This window comes from Daucus carota, chromosome 1, assembly GCF_001625215.2.
Source record: "Daucus carota subsp. sativus chromosome 1, DH1 v3.0, whole genome shotgun sequence".
In the NCBI taxonomy this organism is placed as follows: Eukaryota; Viridiplantae; Streptophyta; class Magnoliopsida; order Apiales; family Apiaceae; genus Daucus; species Daucus carota.
The window spans coordinates 52,215,298-52,238,079 of record NC_030381.2 but is presented as its reverse complement, the minus strand read 5'-3'; the positions used below and the strand labels follow the sequence as shown (position 1 = coordinate 52,238,079).

Below are 22,782 nucleotides of genomic sequence, written 5' to 3'. Positions count from 1 at the left end.
AGTAAGAAACCAGAGATATGAAATTACCAGAAATCCTAAACCCTAGCTTCTTCGAGCTCCCTCAGATCTGAATTTGATACAGCTGCCAATCGCTCCAAGTAAGTGAGAATCACATTTATATAAGGAAAATGATAAATATATATCCAGAAAAATTTTATAAAATTATTATTGATTTTTTGCATAGCTGGCAAGTTTTAAGTGGTTTCACTCATAATGGGACCCACATATAAATAGTTAAAATCAGTCATTTGACAATTTAATATACGTGGATTTTACGAATTGTATTTGATTTTGATTTTTTGTGGATTTTTGATAAAATGAAACAGAGTTGATACAAATTATTTAGAATTTACGAGCAATTCTTCAAAATCTTATGGATTTTGGTAGGATTTCAAAACACCTAAAATACACTGAACAATTCCACAAAATCCATTATTTTACGAAGCCTAAAAAAATCCATTAGCATTTAAATACCATCATATTTTAATGAATTTTAAATAACTCAAATTGAATACCATAGGATTTTTAAGTATAATTTAAAATCTTAATTGAATACTACCGGATTTTGTAGCATAATTTAAAATCCTAATTGAATATCCCACGATTTTGATACATATTTTAAAATCCCGGTGGAATACCCTCGAACTTCATGAATGAAAAAAATCTTTTAAAATCCCAATTGAATATACCCCATTAAATTTGATAACTATCCTTAACCTCTAAATGCATTTTTTTATATCAAGAAGTTCGAGTGCCAAAAACTATATCTCAAACAAAAAAACTCTTTAAATTTATTCATTCCAAACCTTCCGTCTTCAGCCTTTTTTGTTCCTCAAATATAAAATATGTATAAACTCATCTGTCACTAAGCCACTTATGATACGAACCAAATCATAAACTAGTTGTTCATCTTGGTAAAACAACAAACATACAAGAGTTAATATAGTGCAAGTTATTGTGTGTGAGAGACATATATACAAGTGAATTATCAATTATACGTCAAATGTGGAAAATAAAGTTAATAAATTAAAGTTATATATATAGTGCAAGTTTTTATCTTCAGTTTAAGATTTAAATTCCAAAATATATTTGGGATCAACTATATCCAATTCAAGTTGACATGTCATATGAAGTTTAACAAATAACTCCACTTAAACGTCAACAACTTGACTTTACGAACTCTAAATCTGATTTTTAGCATTCAAAATTTAGATATTAGAAATATTTATATAAAATAAAACTAATATAACATGTAATAAAAACAAATATAAGTATAGAGTTTTTTCTCTAAGTATGTTTAGGGATTTATGATTGTTGTTATCTTTACACAAGCTATCCTATTACATCATATGTAATACATCTTAATAATGAAATTGTTGAGTTATTTTTTATTATCAAATTACTCACTAGATATATCTTTATATAATTATCATGGACACTAAAATATCTATTATTTGGTTTATTCCCTCTCCCTTTAGTAGCCTTTTTAGTGAGATCTCAATTAACCGGTCAAATTTGTTTCGATATTAAGATGGTCACTATATAATGTACAACTATACATATATACACCTAAAATTTTAAAAAAAAAAAATCAAATGCATCATACAGTGATAGATATGATACCTTCGAAGTCAGAATTCTTACCTTAGGATGTCTGAATCTATGAAATGTAATCACTTATAACTAGAACTTCTTGTTTCGAAAGGAGAATCAATTAAATCATTTATCAAATCAAACTAATAATACGTGTAAGCGCAATCAATTAAATTATCTATCAAATTACATTAATAATATGTGAACAAATGTGGCTAGAAGATGTAAGCTTAATTATGTCAAAATGAGTATTTAATTTCAAACTTATCTCGATCAGAACTTGTTTATACATATTTATGACCGCAAGATGGATGTCCATTTATATCATCTACTCTTTGCACTCAAAAGATTTAAACATGGGTTTGACAAAAAGCCCATGGGCTATAAGATTCATATCTTGCATGATTAATTATGATCTAAAAAAGTCCATAGCAAGCCCAAATAAAAAAAAATCTACAGCCTAAAACACTAAAACACCACGTCCATTCTATTACATTCTAATTTGGCCTAGTTCACTAAAATATCTAAAATGACAATAGATTAAGAGTATATGTTTTATAAGTAACCTAAAATTAAAATTTATAATTATAACCTCAATTTAGCCGGCTTGATAATAAAAGTATATAATATTTGGTCGGTGATAAAAATATATGTATAATATGTACAAAATTATTTATATAAAATAAAATTAATACAATATGTAATAAAAACAAACATAAGTATATAATTTTTCCTTGAATACGTTTAGGGATTTATGTTTTTTATTATCTTTACAAAAGTTACCTTACATCTTAAAATTAAAATTGTTGAATTATTTTTTATAAGATCAAATTACTTATTAAAATATTTTTTTATAAAACTATAGTGGGACAAATATATTTGTTTTTTGGTTTCTCCTCTCTTCTTTTAGTAATTTTTTCATGGTGATCTCAATTTACATCTATACATATGTAGGTGAAATAATACAAAATATATAAGAGGATTATAATAAAATGAAATCAAATGCATCATATAAATGTAAGTGATAGATTTACTCTTTACTTAAGATGGTTGAATTTATCACATGTGATCGCTTAGACCTAGAACTTTTTGTTTAGAAAGAGGAATCAATTGAATCATCTATTGAATTAATCAAACTAATAATTGATGAGTAAAAATATATGAACAAATCTGGCTAGAATATGTAAGCTTAATTATGTCAAAAGGAGTATTAATTACTTTGAAATTTACATGGACTAGAACTTGTTTATACATGCTTATGATGGCAATAGATGGATGTCTATTTATATAATCTCTTTGAAGTCAAAAGATTTAAACATGAGTTCGATAATGAAGTTCGATAATGAAGCCCGTCCCTTATAAGTTCAGCCGTCCATAATTAATTATGACCTAAAAAAGCTCATAGCAGCCCAAATAAAAAAAAACTCTACAACTAGAATATCACATCCATTCTATTACATTCTAATTTTGCCTACTCCACTAAACTATCTAAAATAATAATTGATTAAGAAGAATATATGTTTTATAAATAACTTAAAAACATTGTTCAATAACTAAACAAAATGATAAAACACTATTATATCCTTTTGACACCTAAATATGCAATTAACTTCTTCATTAACATAAGCAAACCCATAGATCTATGCAAGAGCTAAAGTTTGATGAATTTAAAAGTTGAGAAGGCCTTTCCTTAAATATAAATTGCGTTGAAATCAACTAATTCCTCAAGAAATTCTCAAAAATAATCATTGCCTCATAAATATTTTAAAATTAACTACATAAAAGTTTTCCCAAAATTTCTCTCATTTTATATGAAAAGTCACATTTTTTCATGTATGAACCAAGCTAAGATGACGCTCATAGTGTGATCTCTTCTTAGTTGATTTAATCATCAAATGAAGATGCAGAAGTTCTTAAATAGGCACTTCGAACAAGTACATATTCAAGCAATATCGTTAAAAATTCGACATGTTCCGTTCCATATCGTATAAGCATATAAGATTTTTATTTTAATATTATTATATATTAAATGGGACCAAAAAGACTCTCAATTTAGTGTGGAGAGCTCTCACAGGATGTCTTCCGACCCTATACCAGCTGGCTCAAAAACATGTTCCAATAGGCAGTGGCGGAACCAGGACTTAGATTTAGGGGGGGCTCAATCAGTGTTGTTCACGGGTCATTCGGGTACTAGGTACGGACGATCAGGTACGTAAAATGCCAGTTGTTATGAATCGGGTACGATGACCAGTGAATCCGGTTCGCGGTTCGATATCTTGATCTCTTTTAGTGATTTTTCACTAACAATATATAGTCTACTTATGATTTCATGATTAAAATATTTATTTTACCCGAAAATAGAGAAGTAAGTTAATCAAAAAATGAATTTTAAGGTTAATTAATAAATGGTAAGGACCTTCAATACATATTTATAAGGGGATCTAAATCTTTTTTGTAAAAAGGCATGTCTCGTGTGTCTTTTCTTTCATCTGCATCATCTTCTCAGCTCCTTTCTTTTCTTATTTCTTTTACTAAAGTACGTTTCTAAAAACAATTTCAATCAAGATAGTGTCAAGTTATCTTCCTTTGTAATATCGCTTAAGTTAAAGGTGGATCGCCAAAGTCAGCGAACTCGAACGTGATCCCTGGTGATCCAGGTCGAAGTGGAATCGTGTTCGAGAACATTTCAGATCGATACTTTTTATCTAGAGTGCAGGAGCATTTCTTAAGATTATACAAGCTGCTAGAAGAGGGTCCATGCACATTTTAACATATAAGAAGAGTAATGTAATTATGTGCAAAGTTTTTTGAAAACAACTAAGTGACCATCATAATTCAAAAGAACAAATGTAAAATAGTTCAAAATTCAAACTCTAATTCTTGAGAAATCCAGAACCCTCACTTAACAATCTTTTTACACAAAATCACAACAGATACGAAAAGATTAAAGAATAACAATTTATCCAATAATCAATCAAAATATCATACCTTGAAATTTGGAAAGCAAGTCTCTCTATATCTATAATCCAGCGGGGGCTAAAAAAAATTATATTGACATCTCAATAACTTAGGGGGGGCTGAAAAAAAATATACACTATTTTTTCAAGTTCAGAGGGGGCTCTAGCATCCCCTAGCCCCCCTCTGGTTCCGCCACTGCCAATAGGCACAGTCTTGTTTCCTGTCAATTCGCTCGTGAATGTTGGGCAACTCTCCTTCCTGATATTCAGTTTTACGAGGCCGCGTGTTTCATGACTTGGCTGAAGCATATGTTCAGTAATGTTGATAAGGGTAAATATGCTGAAATTATCACTCTGTGCTGGTCACTTTGGAGATCTGGAAACGATCTAATCTGGAATCAAAAATCCACGATGGTTACAGAACAGTTGCAGTCGCAAGGCAGTACCTTACACAATGGAGTGTAACCCAAAGTAGGACATTCGTGTATCCTCTCCAGCCTCATGTAGAAGGAGATGGAGCTACTGTTTGGGTCAAGCCTAAGCAAAACTTAGTTGAGGTATCAGTGGATGCTGCTGTGTTTGAAGATCGAGGTGGAGTTGGTTTTGTTTTCGTAGCTAGAAATTCTGATGGTGAGTTGATTGAAGCCAGGGCTGTGGTTCACCCTCATTTGGTTGCACCAGTAGTAGCAGAAGCCATGGCTTTTAAAGAAGCATTGAGCTGGATGGATGCACGAGGTTGGCATGAATCTATTATAAAATCTGATTGCTTACCCATGGTTCAAGCTGTCAGAAGCAAAGTTCCCATGAGATCTTACTTCGGCTTGATTATTGAGGAGTGCTGGAGACTTCTACAACGGTTAAGCAAAATCACTTTGTTTTTTGTCAAACAATCTGCTAATATGGTGGCCCATCAAGTAGTTAGGGAATCATATTTTCTCTCAGGTCCTATTATATATATAGGAGTTCTGTTCCTATTTTGATTCAAAATTGTATTGCTTTGGTTTTGATTTCGTAATAATATTCCAAGCTTTTTGTCGGAAAAAAAAATGGGACCAAAAAGACGAAATACCCGTATAAACTATATAGATCAATGGAATACTATTCTTCACCGTAACAAAATATCACGGTCTTATTCATGAAAATAGTTTTAAAAGACATTTATTCCGTCACACATGACAAATTAAGTCAATGATACTATAAAAGATAACTTGACGATTAAATTTTTTTGATATATGCAATGAGACGAAAATAAGCGTGCAACAATAATAAGAATATAAATATGGAATTTCAAATCTTTTGTCTTGATTAAGTACCTATACATATACATGGTCTCCACCCTAGTTTCAACACCAAAATAGCTATTAAGATATTTATTAATGCATGTTATAAAGCTGATTACAATATGAAAAAATCATTGACCAAACACTTCGATCTAACACTCTCATCAAACACTTGTGATTCTTTACGCACACAACCTTTTTTTTTCAAGAATAATATACCAGTAGGCGAATTGAATTTTTTTTTTAAAAAAAATATCCTTCCAAAGTAGGTGATGTAAACAATATGTATGCTGCACAAGTTATATATGCAAATATTTTCAAAACATTTAATATGAAAGAGTGGAGAAATATACATGATATAAAGATAGGATTGGTTGAAAAACCACTATGTTATATTGTTCAAAAGCCACCCAAGATTTCTATCTGAAATTCATTTCATTTAGGTAGTTAATTGAGTAAAAACAGGGTGATATAAAATACTTTTATTCATACAATTTATCTCTATATATAAGATATTGATAGTATTTAATCCTATAAAAGCTAGAACAACCTTGAACCAAGTCTTTCACTTGGAGTTGAAATCTTTCACAAAACAGCTGAGAAGACCTGTTCCTACTTTCTCCTTCCATCCTGTCTTTAGTCAGCGTCCCCAAGAGATTAACATCACTCACTCTGTCTCAAGTATTACTAGCTTGTGCTCATCATTAAAACACGTCCATAGACCTAGGAAAGTGCACAAATGTAGTTTTTTTGTTTCTTTGATGTGATCACGTGAGTAGGAATTAAGCTTTAATTAACCACATTCTTAATCACACATAAATCTAAGATATGCAAAGCTCAATATAATATATGAAAATAAATTATATACATGGTTCCAAAGTAGAGATTGAAAAACTTTTCAATACTCTAATCATGAATCTACAAGTTTTCAATGCATGATTGTACAGGTTCAAGGAAATTGATTGAACTTCAATTTTACTCTAAACAAGGCCTGATATGCGTCAAAAATCAATCAAACTGGCTTCAATATGGCCTTATCTAATCATAGTTAGGTGCTGGTTTGGTTCATTTTATATCAATTAAGTATAAATAACTTGTTTGAAAGAAAGAAGAGAAAACAGTTAAGCTTAAGAAGAGCTTTTTCAATCTCTCTCTCCTTGTCTCCTAAAAAATTCTTCCCCTATCGGTGACTATCTTTTCGACACTCCGTCGTCGTCGGCGTCATAATCAGCTCCGTAGAACAAATTAGCGTGATAAACTGACCAGACTGTATGATGACCGGCGAGGAAGACAAGAGGCTAGGGCTTCTGTTAACTGTAATTGCCCTAGGTATGCTCAAATATATGAGCGTTACTACTAATATCATATACAATGAAGCCTGTTTGAACTCACATTCTTCCTTATATATATAATACGGACACCTATTGTATATGTTTTTGCATCGGTCTACCAAAATGCCAATACCTAATGTCTGTTTTATTTGTTTCACCTTTTGGATAACCGACACCTAAAATCTTTTTCCAAAACAAATAATTTAATTTCTTGATAATCCCTGGTGCATAGAAAATCTCATACACCAAAGATCTTAAGCGACCGATCCGGCGGAACATCACACAAAAACATGATGAAATTTTTAATTAATATAAATTTAAAAAGTCTAATGTAATATTTTTTAAACATAAAAGGAAAAGACATCAAAATATTAATTTTAGTAAGTGTCTGATTTACATAAAATGAATTTCTAATAGGAGATACAATCTCCCCCTCAGCCAATCAAACCAGCGATCTCAACCATCAAAAACTTGAGTAAATCACACTCAAGCTCCTAACTGAATATGAGGTCCTCTCTATAGTGTTCCCATTCCATTAAGCCCATGAGCAGCAGCACCGATATTGTAAATAACTGGCGTACTCCATATATTGTGTACTGGTTCAACTGGAACAACTACAAGGGTGACTATGTGGCTTGTTTACCTGGGACAGTAGGATATTCAAAGCCATCTAGATCAAAAGATCCACTGCAGACTAAGAAAACATAAAATATACTTTTCAGATATGAGAAGAATTGGAGAAGAACCAAACCCCTTCAAAGCCAAGATATATCCAGAGTTGGCTTCTCATATTAGCGTTTTCCTCTCTATATGTCCATTTATAAAGTGGGGATCAGATATTACAAGATGAAAAGAGAAAAAAAGAAGTAAAATATCTACATACTACATACTTGCTTCTTAAACAATTCCATATGTGTCAACTTATATATTTGAGGAATCTTGCTAAACTCTACTAGTTTTCTAAATGACGGTAAAGCCATAGATCCTGCATGTTTACAATATGTGGGTGGTCCTAAAAAGATGTCACAAAACTAAGGAAGCATAAATATAAATTTTATGTCATTATTTTAACAATATACAACATCACGTCAAAAGCTTGGCATTGTATCAGCCAGAGAGTATCACAAATTCCGCAGTTCGATTTTGTAATTACCTTATATTACGGATATGGTAATTACAAAATTGAACTCCAGAATTTAAGATAACCACTTGCTGACACAATGTTAAGCCTTCAAGGAGATGGTGTATATGGTGATAACTACCCGATATCATCTAAGATATTTTTAATAAATGGAAAGACTAAGGAAGTATAAGTAAAAAATTTTAACTCCTATGTCGTCATTTTAACCATATACAATATCTCATCAAAAGTTTGGCATTGATTCAGGGAGTGAGTATCTCAAATTCTAGAGTTCGATTTTGTAATTACCTTATATTAGAGATAAGGTAATTACAAAATTGAACTCCAGAATTTAGGATAACCATTTGCTGACACAATGTTAAGCCTTCGAGGAGATGGCATATATGGTAACTACCCAATATCATCTAAGATTCAAAATAAATGGCAAGACTAAGGAGCATAAGTACAAATTTTTAACTCCTATGTCGTCATTTTAACTATACACAACATCTCGTCAAAAGTTTGGCATTGAATCAGGAAGTGAGCATCTCAAATTTTGGAGTTCGATTTTGTAATTATCTTATATTAGAGATAAGGTAATTACAAAATTGAACTCCAGAATTTAAGATAACCATTTGCTGACACGATGTTAAGCCTTCAAGGAGATGACGTATATCGTAACTACCCGATATCATCTAGGATTTATTTTAATAAATGGGAAGACTAAGGAAGCATAAGTAAAAATTTGATGTCATTATTTTAACAATATACAACATCATGTCAAAACCTTGGCATTGTATTAGCTAGTGAATATCTGAAATCCTAGAGTTCGATTTTGTAATTACCTTATATTACCGATATGGTAATTACAAAATTGAACTCCAGAATTTAAAATAACCACTTGCTGACACAATGTTAAGCCTTCAAGGAGATGGTGTATATGGTAACTATCCGATATCATCTAGGATTTTTTTAATAAATGGAAAGACTAAGGAAGCATAAGTACAAATTTTTAACTCCTATGTCATCATTTTAACCATATACAATATCTCGTCAAAAGTTTGGCATTGAATCAGGAAGTGAGTATCTCAAATTCTAGAGTTCGATTTTGTAATTACCTCATATTGGAGATAAGGTAATTACAAAATTGAACTCCAGAATTTAGGATAACCATTTGCTGACACAATGTTAAGCCTTCAAGGAGATGGCGTATATGGTAACTACCCAATATCATCTAAGATTCAAAATAAATGGCAAGACTAAGAAGCATATGTACAAATTTTTAACTCCTATGTCATCATTTTAACTATACACAACATCTCGTCAAAAGTTTGGCATTGAATCAGGAAGTGAGCATCTCAAATTCTGGAGTTCGATTTTGTAATTATCTTATATTAGAGATAAGGTAATTACAAAATTGAACTCCAGAATTTAAGATAACCATTTGCTGACACGATGTTAAGCCTTCAAGGAGATGGCGTATATCGTAACTACCCGATATCATCTAGGATTTATTTTAATAAATGGGAAGACTAAGGAAGCATAAGTAAAAATTTTATGTCATTATTTTAACAATATACAACATCACGTCAAAACCTTGGCATTGTATTAGCTAGTGAATATCATAAATTCTAGAGTTCGATTTTGTAATTACCTTATATGACCGATATGGTAATTACAAAATTGAACTCCAGAATTTAAGATAACCACTTGCTGACACAATGTTAAGCCTTCAAGGAGATGGTGTATATGGTAACTATCCAATATCATCTAGGATTTTTTTAATAAATGGAAAGACTAAGGAAGCATAAGTACAAATTTTTAACTCCTATATCATCATTTTAACCATATACAATATCTCGTCAAAAGTTTGGCATTGAATCAGAAAGTGAGTATCTCAAATTCTAGAGTTCGATTTTGTAATTACCTCATATTGGAGATAAGGTAATTACAAAATTGAACTCCAGAATTTAGGATAACCATTTGCTGACACAATGTTAAGCTTTCAAGGAGATGGCGTATATGGTAACTATCCGATATCATCTAGGGTTTTTTTGATAAATGGCAAAACTAAGGAAGCATAAGTACAAATTTTTAACTCCTATATCGTCATTGTAACCCAACCCTAACATAGGCTCGAAAAACTAATTACTCGATCCCAGTGGTCTTCTTTCTCATAACTCACAAATACATTAAAAGATTTCTTAGATATAGATTAATAGACCCATAATTTTAATACAAGTGTCATAAAATAGAATAACTGGATTAATGATTGGATCCACCTTTAACAATATTATAGGATGTAGTAGATATGTCAGTTTTTCTTGATCTCTTCTTCTTTGGGCTACAATTCTCACAGTAGGAGCCAGTTGCCTATGTTGAGGAGTGATGCCCAAAACCCAAGGCAATTAATTGGCTCCAAAAGGTCCAATTGTATAACTCTGTTGCACAAGGAAAACACGACATATATATATATATATATTGCATGCACAAACCAGAAAGTCAAGATATTAATATTCTTGTTATTACCTTCATGTACATGAATATTTATCTGGTATAACAAGAATCTATATACTTTTGCCATGGATCATTCCTTAGTTAGACCTTGAATATAGAATATAGGAAGAGAAATAGAGAAAATACGAAAACAAGAAGAACTCCTACCCTGTTGTAGTCCTAGCAGATTTCCATAACAAATGCCTCAAAGCAATGCCTTTATCATCCTTGTGCATATTCTCATATAAATGCATAACTCCGAATCTGTGTTCTGCATTAGGAAATACGAACTCCAATGCATTAATCGGACCATGTATTGATTATATGCGAGATCAATCCAATTACAACCAAGTAATCACATTTATGTAAAATACCATTAAATGCCAAAAGGCACAGACAATATCCTTAGATGACTTTCAGTATTTACAGAACGCTTACCAGCTTTGTTGGTCTATTAGTTAGGGAAAATTTTGCAACAAAGTGCTCCATAACAATAACAGCATCTAAACCACCAATAGTAATCATCTTCGGGCCAGCCAAATGGACTGGAAAACATATTAAGTTGTGGATTCCCAACTGCAGTATGTTGGGAATTACTGGTTGCCTCTTGCTTTTCCGGTGATGCTAGCATAGCTAGAAAATCATCCATAGATGGCTGAGAATGCATGCAGTCAACCAAATTTTAAGGACAATTTATACAGACTGGATATTACTAAGATATCATAGTATGATATAAGTTAGTTAAACAAATAGTGAAGCCACCTTTACAGAGAATTGTGGATTCGCTCCTGCTATGTTTGCCCGTCCCAAAGAGAATTGCAACCTGAATATCTCCCACCAGTCCTTTATGAAACCTTTTTCTGCATCCAGCACAAAGTAAAATTTGGCAACATCTGAAATTAATTACCAAAATATATATTTAGGGAGGCCATCTATATGATGGAGAATATGTTTTAACCCGTTAGAAATATAAGAATACTCAAGAGCAAAACAATCAAAAATCCCCTTAAACATAAGTTCGACAAATATTATACTAGATCACATTCAGTTGAGTTTAACCACCCACAGCATCTTCTTTTCTGAATTTTTTTCATCATTCATGCTGCTTATATCATATATAGAACAGTAATTCGGCCACCTTTTCTGGCCAATCAATTCGTAATTTGGGACCGATAAAACAAAAAGCCTGATTTAAAGGGCACAGGCGCACAGCCCCAATTGAAAAAACGTCAAGTAATTTCTAGACTCTCTCTCCAAAATGTAAAAAGTTGCAAGTTTGTTCATAGATTGGGGATGCCAACACATAATGTAAAAAACAAGTAATATACATGTAGCCATGCAAGTAGCATATAAACATATAAGATTCTGAGTCAAACAGTTAATAATTACTATAATAGCACAACAAAGCTTACACGATACAGGCTTCGAGCACTCTGATGGAAAAAACTTCTTATGTGAAATGGATTCAGCCGCCGCTGCAGATGGTTTCAACCCTAATTTCTTGTGTGAAATGGATAGTGCGCGGTCATATTTAAAGACTAGCTTGGGCCGTGCAGGGCCGGCTTAACTAAATTTGAGGCCTAAGCAGACTTGAACATGAGGCCTTTTTTATATATAAAAAATATTTTTTATTTAAAATAGTATATATTTTAGATTATTATAAATTAATTACGCACAAAAATTTATATACCATTTTATATGTTGTTTTTTTATTTATTATTAGGTTTATTTGTACAATAATGTAACATTTAAATTAATTAAACATTAGAAAAGTACTATAACATAAAAAGCAGAAATCATATAATTTATAATAATGTAAAACTTGTGAAAAATAAATATTATATATTTTAGATGATAAATTTTATTACATTTAGTAAGTACTTAATACACATGTGACTAAAAAAATTTAAATCATTTGATTAATTTAATTCTCACTTTTTAAGTTAATTTTATTTATATTTATTAGTATTTCATGTCATATATATATATATATATATATATATATATATTATCTTTTTAAAGTTCAATGATTCATATTTGTTTTAGATATTTTGTTTTTTCCATATTTACAAACAAAAATTTAAATATTATTATTTCAATATATATACTTTCATAAAATTTTGAGGCCTAAGTTGGGGCCCTAAGCAGATGGCCTTAGTGTTGAGCCGGCCCTGGGGCCGTGCCAAGCACATTTTTAAATAATTTTTAAAATATTGTACTTTTTTTAATTCTAAAATTTGGTGTTTAAATTTTTATACAAAAAAGAAAAAATTTAGAAATAAGCTGTAGAACTATGTTTTATATGCGCCTTAAAATGCGTGTCGAGCAGTGTGAAAAAACTGTAAATAAATGAGGGGGAAGAGGGAGTATTATTTATTATAATTATATTTTTTTATTGAATTATATTATTATCCTCTTAATATACTTATATACACTATAGTTATTTAGATATAAAACTTTATATATACATTTGATCTTATCTTGATTTTTGATTTTTTTTTTAAAAAAGTCTCAAATACATGTTATGATATGTATTTATTTCACAATGATATATTTTATTTTAGTAAAATCAGTATGTTATTTTGATTTTCAAAGAGATTGAAAAAAAATATTGTAATTGACTTGTAGGGTATCTTATGTATAGTAAAATTGAAATTTTTTAATATATAATTATTTTGGAAGTCTAATCGGTAAATTTTCTGTGTGAGGCTAGTTTATTTTATAATATGTACTTATTTTAAAATGATGTTTTATATTAATAAAATTATTGTGTTATTTATGATTTCCAAAAGAGATGAAAAAAAATATTTTACAATTGATTTGTCGGGTATTTAATCGTTCATAAAATTTCTTTTTTATTTTATGATTTATAAGAAATCTAAAACAACACATATTTACATGTTATTAATTTGAAATTTTTAAATGATGTGTGAAATTTTTATCATGCTAACACTATCTTTTTGTAAAGATGATTATATAGGTACTTAGTTTAATTAGCCCCGATTGTGCTGACATGAATATTATCGATAATAAGTATATAAGAAGTCCATATATATAATTTACATATATTTTATCCATACGTGTATTTTCTTAAAACAAGTTTTGGTGATCATGGTGTGAATAATCAATGTCTCTTGATCTCAACTCCAGCGTTAACAAGGTCGCAACTTTACTCTTCCTCTCTAACCAACCATGCTCTCTTCTCCTCTTTTGGTCTATAAAAAGATCATTTCTTGATCCATTTTGAAACCATAATGCTCAATTTCACGTTCATGGGAGCTTAAAGAGTCGGCTTGAGAACAAGGCATACTAAGAGAATGATAGGCCACAAATAACCAACCAATTTTTTCGTAAGTTTTGGCGGTGCTTATAAGAGTGTTTGATCCATGTTTGAAAGCATAAGTACATATGGTAATTTCATTACGTTCACCAAAACTGTAAAATAGTCGAGTTTAACATGTGTCAAGATACAAAAGGGATTTGCACTGGTGATAAATCATACAGCTGTAAAACCTATCCAATTTTAAGTGTTAAAAAGAGAGATCCTAATTTTGAAATATTTATGAAAGATTTCAATTGATAAACCGCCATCCAGAATTGAGAGAGCATAATATGCGAACCTGGGCCATTTGAATTACTCTTCTGCAGATTTAAAAAGAGTATTTGAACTAGAAGGGTTTATCCTCTGTCGTCTCCGGTCCTGGGTTTGACTTTGTCTCACCTCGAGAATATATGATCATCCTCACCAGCTTCAGCATGGTTAAGCCCTTGTGTTGCTAATGTATGGCTGTCGACTATTAGTTACCCTCCTCGTCAATTGATAGAACCCTGGCACATCAGTTTGCAGATAGCTTTGACTTGTAGTATAGATTAATAATGTCAGTGCCCCATCTGGTATATTTAAGGGCGCCCAGGCCCAATTGACCTTTTTCAATTTGCGTCAATCAGGCAGCATTTAAAGAATATTGGTCAGATGTTACCATTTGAAGGATAACATATATAGTTCATCGTCTTCTTGTGTATGTCGTCGGTGGTTATACGATGAATCGATGATGATTATAAAACTCAATAAACATGTTTTAGATACAAATTTTACTTTGGTCATCTTGGAATACAAGAATAATCAGCATTTAAAAGTGATTTTAGATGATACTCCCTCTGTCCCATTTTAACTGATGTTTGACTTTTTGACACGTATATTGAGATGCAAAAAACCAATATCTACACTTAATAAAAAAATTCAATTTTTATATCAAATTAAAGTTTAGATTCTAAACTTTTATTTGATATAAATTTTATAAAGAATGATTATGTTTAGATATGATTTTTTTAACACCTTAAAATACGTGTAAAAAAGTCAAAAGCAGTTAAAATGGGACGGAGGGAGTAAAATTTATCATAATTAGTCCAAATATGTTCACACATATGCGAGTCTAGAACAATATATGCAGCAGAATCTAACACCAGCACTGTGCCACTCTAATTCGAAATCAAACGTATGCTATCATCATATTTGCACACGCAACTACACACACTAGTAGGGACATGATGTTGCACTGTCAACAAATTCTACAATTAAACGCATATGAATGCATATAAATTCTAGAAGATTTAATTAAATTCTTATACTGATAGAAGATAAGAACGTGTGAATTAGATGTCAGTTTCTATGCCAGAGGAGATGGACACATTCGGCTTAAGTTCGCATTAAGTAATTTGTCAATTAGACCTTTCTTATGAAAGACCGCATAAATTTGTAATCGACATTTGATTCAATATTACACTCGGCAGCATCAAAATTAACCATAATCGACATTTGATCAATATTAATTGACAACTTGATCGAAAAATGTATAATCCCATAAAATATCCATATATATCTATGAAATTTACTGGGACTCCATGAATTACTGGAACAAATTTACAACGGTATTTTGTACTTGTAGTTAGCTGGGCTGCTCAACAGCAATAAAGATGACAAGGAATTAAATTTTTGTACTTTAGGGTGAATGCCAACCTAATATTTCACCATATTAAATCGTGTGAAAAGTATTCAATCAACAAAATAAACTGTATATGTAGTGCAGTACTTTATGTCATCAAAAGTAGGAATATTGTTTTACTCTGAGCTCGTTAGCTCACTTTCATCCTTTCATTTATTCATCCCCACTTCTGGTTGGATCTAACTTCGGATACACACACATATATGTGTTGCTTTTTACTTTTCCTTTCCCTTGGATTATTTACAAACTTGGTTTAATCTCGAATTTATTACAAAATAATTTATATACAAATTATATTACAACTCCAAATTATAATTCAGAGTAAATAGCCTAATAGCACTGTGTGTATTCATTATCTGCCTGCAACTTGCAATCAAGAACTACTTACTAAGCTTCAACATCTGATTATCTGGCCACAACTTGCAATTAAATAGCTTTTTAATGCTCAATTGACTGTCTGTATCAAGGTTATATGTTTTCTTTTCTTCTGCTGAGATTCTTTTCACTTCAGTAGACTTCGGGCAAATGCTTTATCGATTGACTAGGGCTCGAAAGTCCCTCTACTTCAGGCAAGTAGAGTGTTGAATATTACTCTTACTTTTCAACACCGACCATTTCGACTGAGAGTAACATCTTCGACGGTTGGCACACCGTTTAAAGGGTGTCAATTTTGTCACATAATCAAATATAATATTTTTATATTCTCTTTCTTACGTACATCATTTTGAGCAATTTTTTTTAAGAAAATCACTTTAATGGTTGGCACTTTATAAAAAGGAAGGGTTATGTATTGTGAAAATAATATTGTATACATCATTGGGTCAAGGATATGAGGTTGGAAACCTACTTTATGGAATGACAACTTTTAGTATCTCAAGTTGGCACCTCATGCCACTTCACTAAACATCTCAATGATATTGTTGCATCTCCAATAAAATTCTAATAAGGATGCTTTATCATGTGATGCTACTCGACATTGGCACCTCAAGTGTAATCCAGATTCAAATTAGTTATATATATTTATGATTTGTAGGGGTTATAATGAATACACTGAAATAATGACTCTTTCTAGGATTTTTACCTATATAACGTTCTCAATAATCATCTAATCCGAATCAATTGTATGTTTATGATTCTTTAAATCTAATATATCACTTTTAAAACCCTTAATCCTTGATAACATTTTAGATTTAGTACTACGTGTTTGGGTGATCCTAGATAATTATGAATATAATAATTTTATTTTATATAATTATTATAGATGGTAAAATTTAATGGTAAAATTGGGTAATTATACATAAAATATAATAAAACTGTATATCTGGTCTAGTAAATTTTGGTAATTAAGTTTAATATGATTATTTACTGGTGAGCTTCTTTTCATGTTATATTTGATATATATAATCAAGATATAAATTTATGTATGGGTTGATGAGTAGATATTTGAGGATATCCTTAGTGAATGTATTATTGATAAATATTTTAATTATTTATAACCTCAAACAAACACCGTCAAATTAATAATGGGAGAGGAGATCATGTCTCACACACGGTAACATAGAGGTAAATCTTCTTTCCACAAATAAAAGGCTTTTAATTCTACAGTCTATTTAGCAAGTGTATGGACATAATATTTTGTTCTTTCTTTTGAAATATGTAAAAAGTTGATAAAATTATTCACTGAGCAAAATTTTTATAATGATGAGAAAATGTGTTCGGTGTAGTCACATCCCAACTAAGACCTACCAAAAGCCGTAGGTTTTAATTTTAATATCAACAAATTTTCTTTCGGGTCGTGTATCACTAGAGATTGATGTAGTGTGTGCAAGATTTGTGATTCATACCAAACATTTTCTACCGAATAATACATCACTAGGAAAAACCTGATAATTTTCTATTGAAATTTTTCTGCTCATCCGCTTTAATTCGCATAAGATGATCTTTTTTCTATTGCTTAAATTTCTTAAATATATTTTAATTATAATAGACTAAATATGTTGAAGTGTATTTGAATTAAATATCCAAACGTTAGCTTATGCAGTAATGGATTCCGTCCACCGATCAAAATTTTAATTATTTCACCTCAAAATATAGATCTGAGCCGGGAAGTGAGCTTTTCCGATTATATAAATTTACTATGTTCCTTTTGTTTTAGAACACTATCTTATATCTGTCATCCTAACACAATAACTTACATTTTCTTCAGAGTATTAGAGTAATGATCAGGCTCCTGTAGTGCATATAATAATTATATTTAGACACAACTGGTTCGTGTTTGTTTATAGCGTTGACAATTCACGCATGACGCATTCTCGAACTACTCCTCAGTCCCGTGAGGTTTCTTATTTTATTTGTTGACACATATTTTTAATTTTTTTTTCTGAACAAAAATTTGATATTTAAATTTTTATTCAAAACAAGAAAAAATTGAAATACATTATAAAAGTATGTGTGCAAACAGTGTAGGTAAACGATCAGCGGACAGAGAGGAGGAGTAATTCACATTTATTTTATATGGATTTGTCTAATGTGTGCCCATGAGCACATGTTAAGCACCGAAACTCATAAATTTAATGTGTTTTCATTGGTGTGGTTGGTGTGAATGCAGGTGGGCCATCATTATTAAAAAAGAGTGTAAGCTAATTAAAACATATCCAATTTTGTGCTTATTGTTTGCCCATGAACACACACTAGAAAAACCTTATTGACAATCGAACTACTTTAACATTAAATGAAAGCTTTCTTTATATAAACAGACCTAAAGAGGTACTCAAAGCTATCACTTGTGTATATATTGCTGAAATCAAGTGTTAAGTTATCTGTTAAATGCTTAATGACTTTCTTTCTTGTTTTGGGCAATTATCATTTATCAAGATGGCGATATAAACACGCCATTAATTTCTGATTAGTGACATATAACAATATCAATAGTCCCAGCGTGTCACAAAAGATTAAATAAAAACTGTTTATCAGTACCGGTTTCTTGTCTAGTTACTGTATCTGTCCAGCTGACTTATACCTGATCTTTCTAATCTATCTCTCTGTCTTTCTCTCGCTTTCTCCTAGTCTTATCTTGAAATTTATGACAACGGTCAGTCGGATCAATCAAATACTGCTGCTGTTTGTGTGAATGTATAAAATATTTATTCTTTACATTGTGTATTCTAGATTCTTCGCTAAAATCATTGCATTTAGTTTATTTATTTTAAGATTTGATATTATTAATATTTAAATTAATTTTTAAATATAAGCGAAACTGACATTTAATTTTGTTGTTACAGTGAATATATCTCACAAATCAGATGGCACCTGGTAACTAGTGAGATAATCCGGCCGACTACAAGGCCGATACAAGAATCCGCTAAGAGGTGAAATTGGATTTCATTTATGTAAAATTACTAAATTAGTGACATAATATAGTCAAAAATGAAGTTTTAGAGTACTTAAATATAAACTATTTTATTCATAGAAAAAATTACATATTTCGGGGTAATTAAATTCCAAGCACTCTTTCTAGATCGGTCACACACTATAACTACATACAAAATATATTTTTTAATTTTTAATTGTTAAATTTGATCCTTAATAATCAATTATTATAATAATTTATATGTGATATTTATAATTTAAAATATTTTTAAAAATTATCTAAAACAGGAAAATAGGTCACCATATAAAATTTATGTAAAAATTGTGACCACGTACTTGACTTCTTCCAGCTTGACACGCACCCTAATTGAAGACAATTCGGAAAGGAAGCTTTTTCACTAGCAAGTCAAGAAAGCTTGGCTATCTCCAACAAAAAGCACAAACTCATAAAGAAACGAAAAGCAAGCATCGTTCTGGCAAACGTGTAGCGAATATAAAATGCCCGTTCTGAATAACATTTTCCGAACAACTAACTACTTAACATTTTTGTGCATACAATTAAATGTCACAAATTTAAAGCACTCAAAATTCATCTTCCATCTCAACTACACAAACCAACTTGTGTGCCCTCATTAACTCCCTCCCACCCACCTCCACCTTCTTAATTTTCAACCCATCTTCATGTCCCAACTCCCTAGTACCCAACTCAACTACACCTACATATAATTCGGAGTGCTCGTTAAAATTAACAAATTTCAAGTTCAATAATACATGTTCCTTCTGTTCTGAAATATAGATCGTTTAATTTTTTGATACATATTTTTAAATTTTCGAGCTAAAATTATTGTTTTTAAATATTTTTTTTGAATGTCAAAAGATTTAAATTTTACTATACATTCAAAAGATTTTAAATATGTGTCAAAAAATTAAATTTGATTTTAATTGTCTGAGTCAAAACTTGGGAAAACACGTAACTACCTTGTATAATGGAGGGAGTACATGCATGTCTGTATAAATAGATGGAATGTGGAGCATGGTAGCCTACCTTAGTTACACATAAAATAAATACTAATTATATTACAAGAGGGAAAAAATAATTTAATCGTGTGCATGAAAAATTTGTTATGGCAGCAGAACAGGAGCTTCTGTCGACGGAGATTGTGAACCGGGGGATCGAGTCCTCCGGGCCTGATGCCGGCTCGATGACATTCTCCGTGCGGGTTCGACGACGGCTCCCGGACTTCTTACAGTCCGTGAAGTTGAAGTACGTGAGACTAGGTTATCATTACCTTATAAATCATGGTATTTATCTAGCGACAATTCCTGTTCTTGTACTTGTGTTCGGAGCCGAGGTGGGGAGTCTTACTAGGGAAGAAATGTGGAGCAAGATTTGGAACATTACGGCTCTTTATGATCTTGCCACGATTCTTGCTTTCTTCGGTGTTTTTGTTTTTACGCTGTCGGTTTACTTCATGTCGCGCCCTCGCTCTATTTATCTTCTTGATTTCGCTTGTTATAAGCCCCAGGATGACCTCAAGGTATGTGATTTTATCTGGTCTGATAATTAATTTAAATTTTGTCGATTTGTTTGTATGTTTGTGTACGTGAGTAGGTCTGATACCATGTTAAGTATTTTATATGTGAATTTTCCGATTTGTTTGTTTGTGTGTTTTTGTGTTTAGCTCTGATACCATGTTAAGTACTTATATATGTAATTTTCCGATTTGTTTGTTTGTGTGTTTTTGCGATTAGCTCTAATACCATGTTAAGTAAGTTGTATACTTGAATTTTCTGATTTGTTTTTTTATCTGTATATGCGATTAGCTCTGATATCATATTAAGTACTGATATACTTGAATTTTCCGTAGAATGATTGTGATCATAGTGTAGAAATTAGTACTGGTGATGTTTCTAACAGATCATTTGAAACATTTAGGTCTCAAAGCATCAGTTCATTGAACTAGCGCGTAATTCTGGGAAATTCGACGAAGCCAGCATTGAATTCCAGAAGAAAATCCTGCATTCATCAGGAATTGGCGACGAGACATATGTGCCAAAGGCCATAATGTCATCGGAGAATTGTGCCACGATGAAAGAAGGAAGAGCTGAGGCTTCAACGGTGATTTTTGGGGCACTCGACGAGCTCTTCGAAAAGACCGGAATAAGGCCAAAGGATGTCGGGATCCTGGTGGTGAACTGCAGTATTTTTAACCCGACGCCATCACTGTCGGCTATGGTCATAAACCACTACAAAATGAGGGGAAACATCCTGAGCTTTAATCTTGGAGGAATGGGCTGTAGCGCTGGGATCATCGCCTTGGACTTGGCACGCGACATGTTACAAGCCAATCCGAATAACTATGCTGTGGTGGTGAGTACTGAGATGGTGGGATACAATTGGTACCCCGGGAAAGACCGTTCCATGCTCATTCCTAATTGCTTCTTCAGGATGGGGTGCTCTGCAGTGCTTTTATCTAATCGTCGTCGTGACTTCACTAGAGCAAAGTACAGACTTGAGCATATTGTCCGCACTCACAAAGGGGCAGATGATCGCAGCTTCAGGTGTGTGTTCTAAACCTTTTAGCCTTCCTCGTGGCCATAGATACCACCAAAAATCTTTATTATTGTGCAACCCTGCTAACAACCCTCTCTTTTCATAGACACTGTGAATTTTCTATTTTATATAATCTGTTTATATGTTCAGGAGTGTTTATCAAGAAGAAGATGATCAACGAAACAAGGGACTAAGGATCAGCAGAGATATAGTGGAGATCGGGGCAGAAGCAATCAAAACAAACATCACGACTCTCGGTCCCCTGGTGCTGCCTGTTTCAGAGCAGCTACTCTTCTTCGCAACACTAGTGAGAAAGTACTTATTCAAAGGCGGATCAGGCACCAAATCAGAATCATCCAAGCCCTACATTCCAGACTACAAGCTCGCCTTCGAGCACTTCTGCATGCACGCAGCAAGCAAGACAGTGCTGGATGAGCTACAGAGGAACCTGGAGCTCAGTGAAAAGAACATGGAGCCTTCAAGGATGACATTGTATCGCTTCGGGAACACCTCAAGCAGCAGCATTTGGTATGAGCTCGCGTATCTGGAAGCAAATGAACGCGTTAGGAGAGGCGACAGAATCTGGCAGCTGGCTTATGGATCAGGATTTAAGTGCAACAGTGCTGTCTGGAAATCAATGCGCCGCATCAGGAAGCCTTCGAGGAATCCTTGGCTTTAATCAAATGCCTGAAACTGCAGCTAAGGAACTCAGATTATGAAGGCTAGAAGACTTAAATTTGGATGAAGTTTGTACTTTCTACTTGGATAAACTACTATCCAAGATCTGGTAACTCATTATTTACAAGATTTGTGAGCAGTGATAGCATATTGGTGTGACCATGTAAACGTGCTATTCTTAATTTATCAACCGTATATATAATAAATAATATCGGTGGATGACAACTTCTGCTGGTATCCGAAATTCTATATACTCAATTGTCTGTCTGTGTACATTTTTCTGATCATATTATGTCTGTCGGAAATTGGTGAAAATCCGGGTGAATCCGGGTGGTACTGACTATAAACGGACAAGACTTATGTCCAGGAACTCAAACGTTTAAGACCCAAAATTTCATTAT

General features: G+C 32.0%; 2 protein-coding genes across 2 annotated transcripts; both read left to right on the top strand.

Annotated features, from left to right (window-relative positions):
• The first annotated feature begins 4,841 nt into the window (after positions 1 to 4,841).
• On the top strand, positions 4,842 to 5,530 carry LOC135150605 (uncharacterized). The gene is made up of 2 exons (XM_064087136.1): positions 4,842 to 4,964; positions 5,048 to 5,530. Exons 1-2 carry the CDS (start codon positions 4,842 to 4,844, stop codon positions 5,528 to 5,530), a joined length of 606 nt encoding a protein of 201 aa, XP_063943206.1.
• A 14,594-nt stretch (positions 5,531 to 20,124) lies between these two features.
• Positions 20,125 to 22,634, top strand: LOC108213144 (3-ketoacyl-CoA synthase 10). Its single transcript, XM_017384914.2, has 3 exons — positions 20,125 to 20,687; positions 21,086 to 21,711; positions 21,854 to 22,634. Exons 1-3 carry the CDS (start codon positions 20,274 to 20,276, stop codon positions 22,380 to 22,382), a joined length of 1,569 nt encoding a protein of 522 aa, XP_017240403.1. The 5' UTR covers positions 20,125 to 20,273; the 3' UTR covers positions 22,383 to 22,634.
• Positions 22,635 to 22,782: the final 148 nt, after the last annotated feature.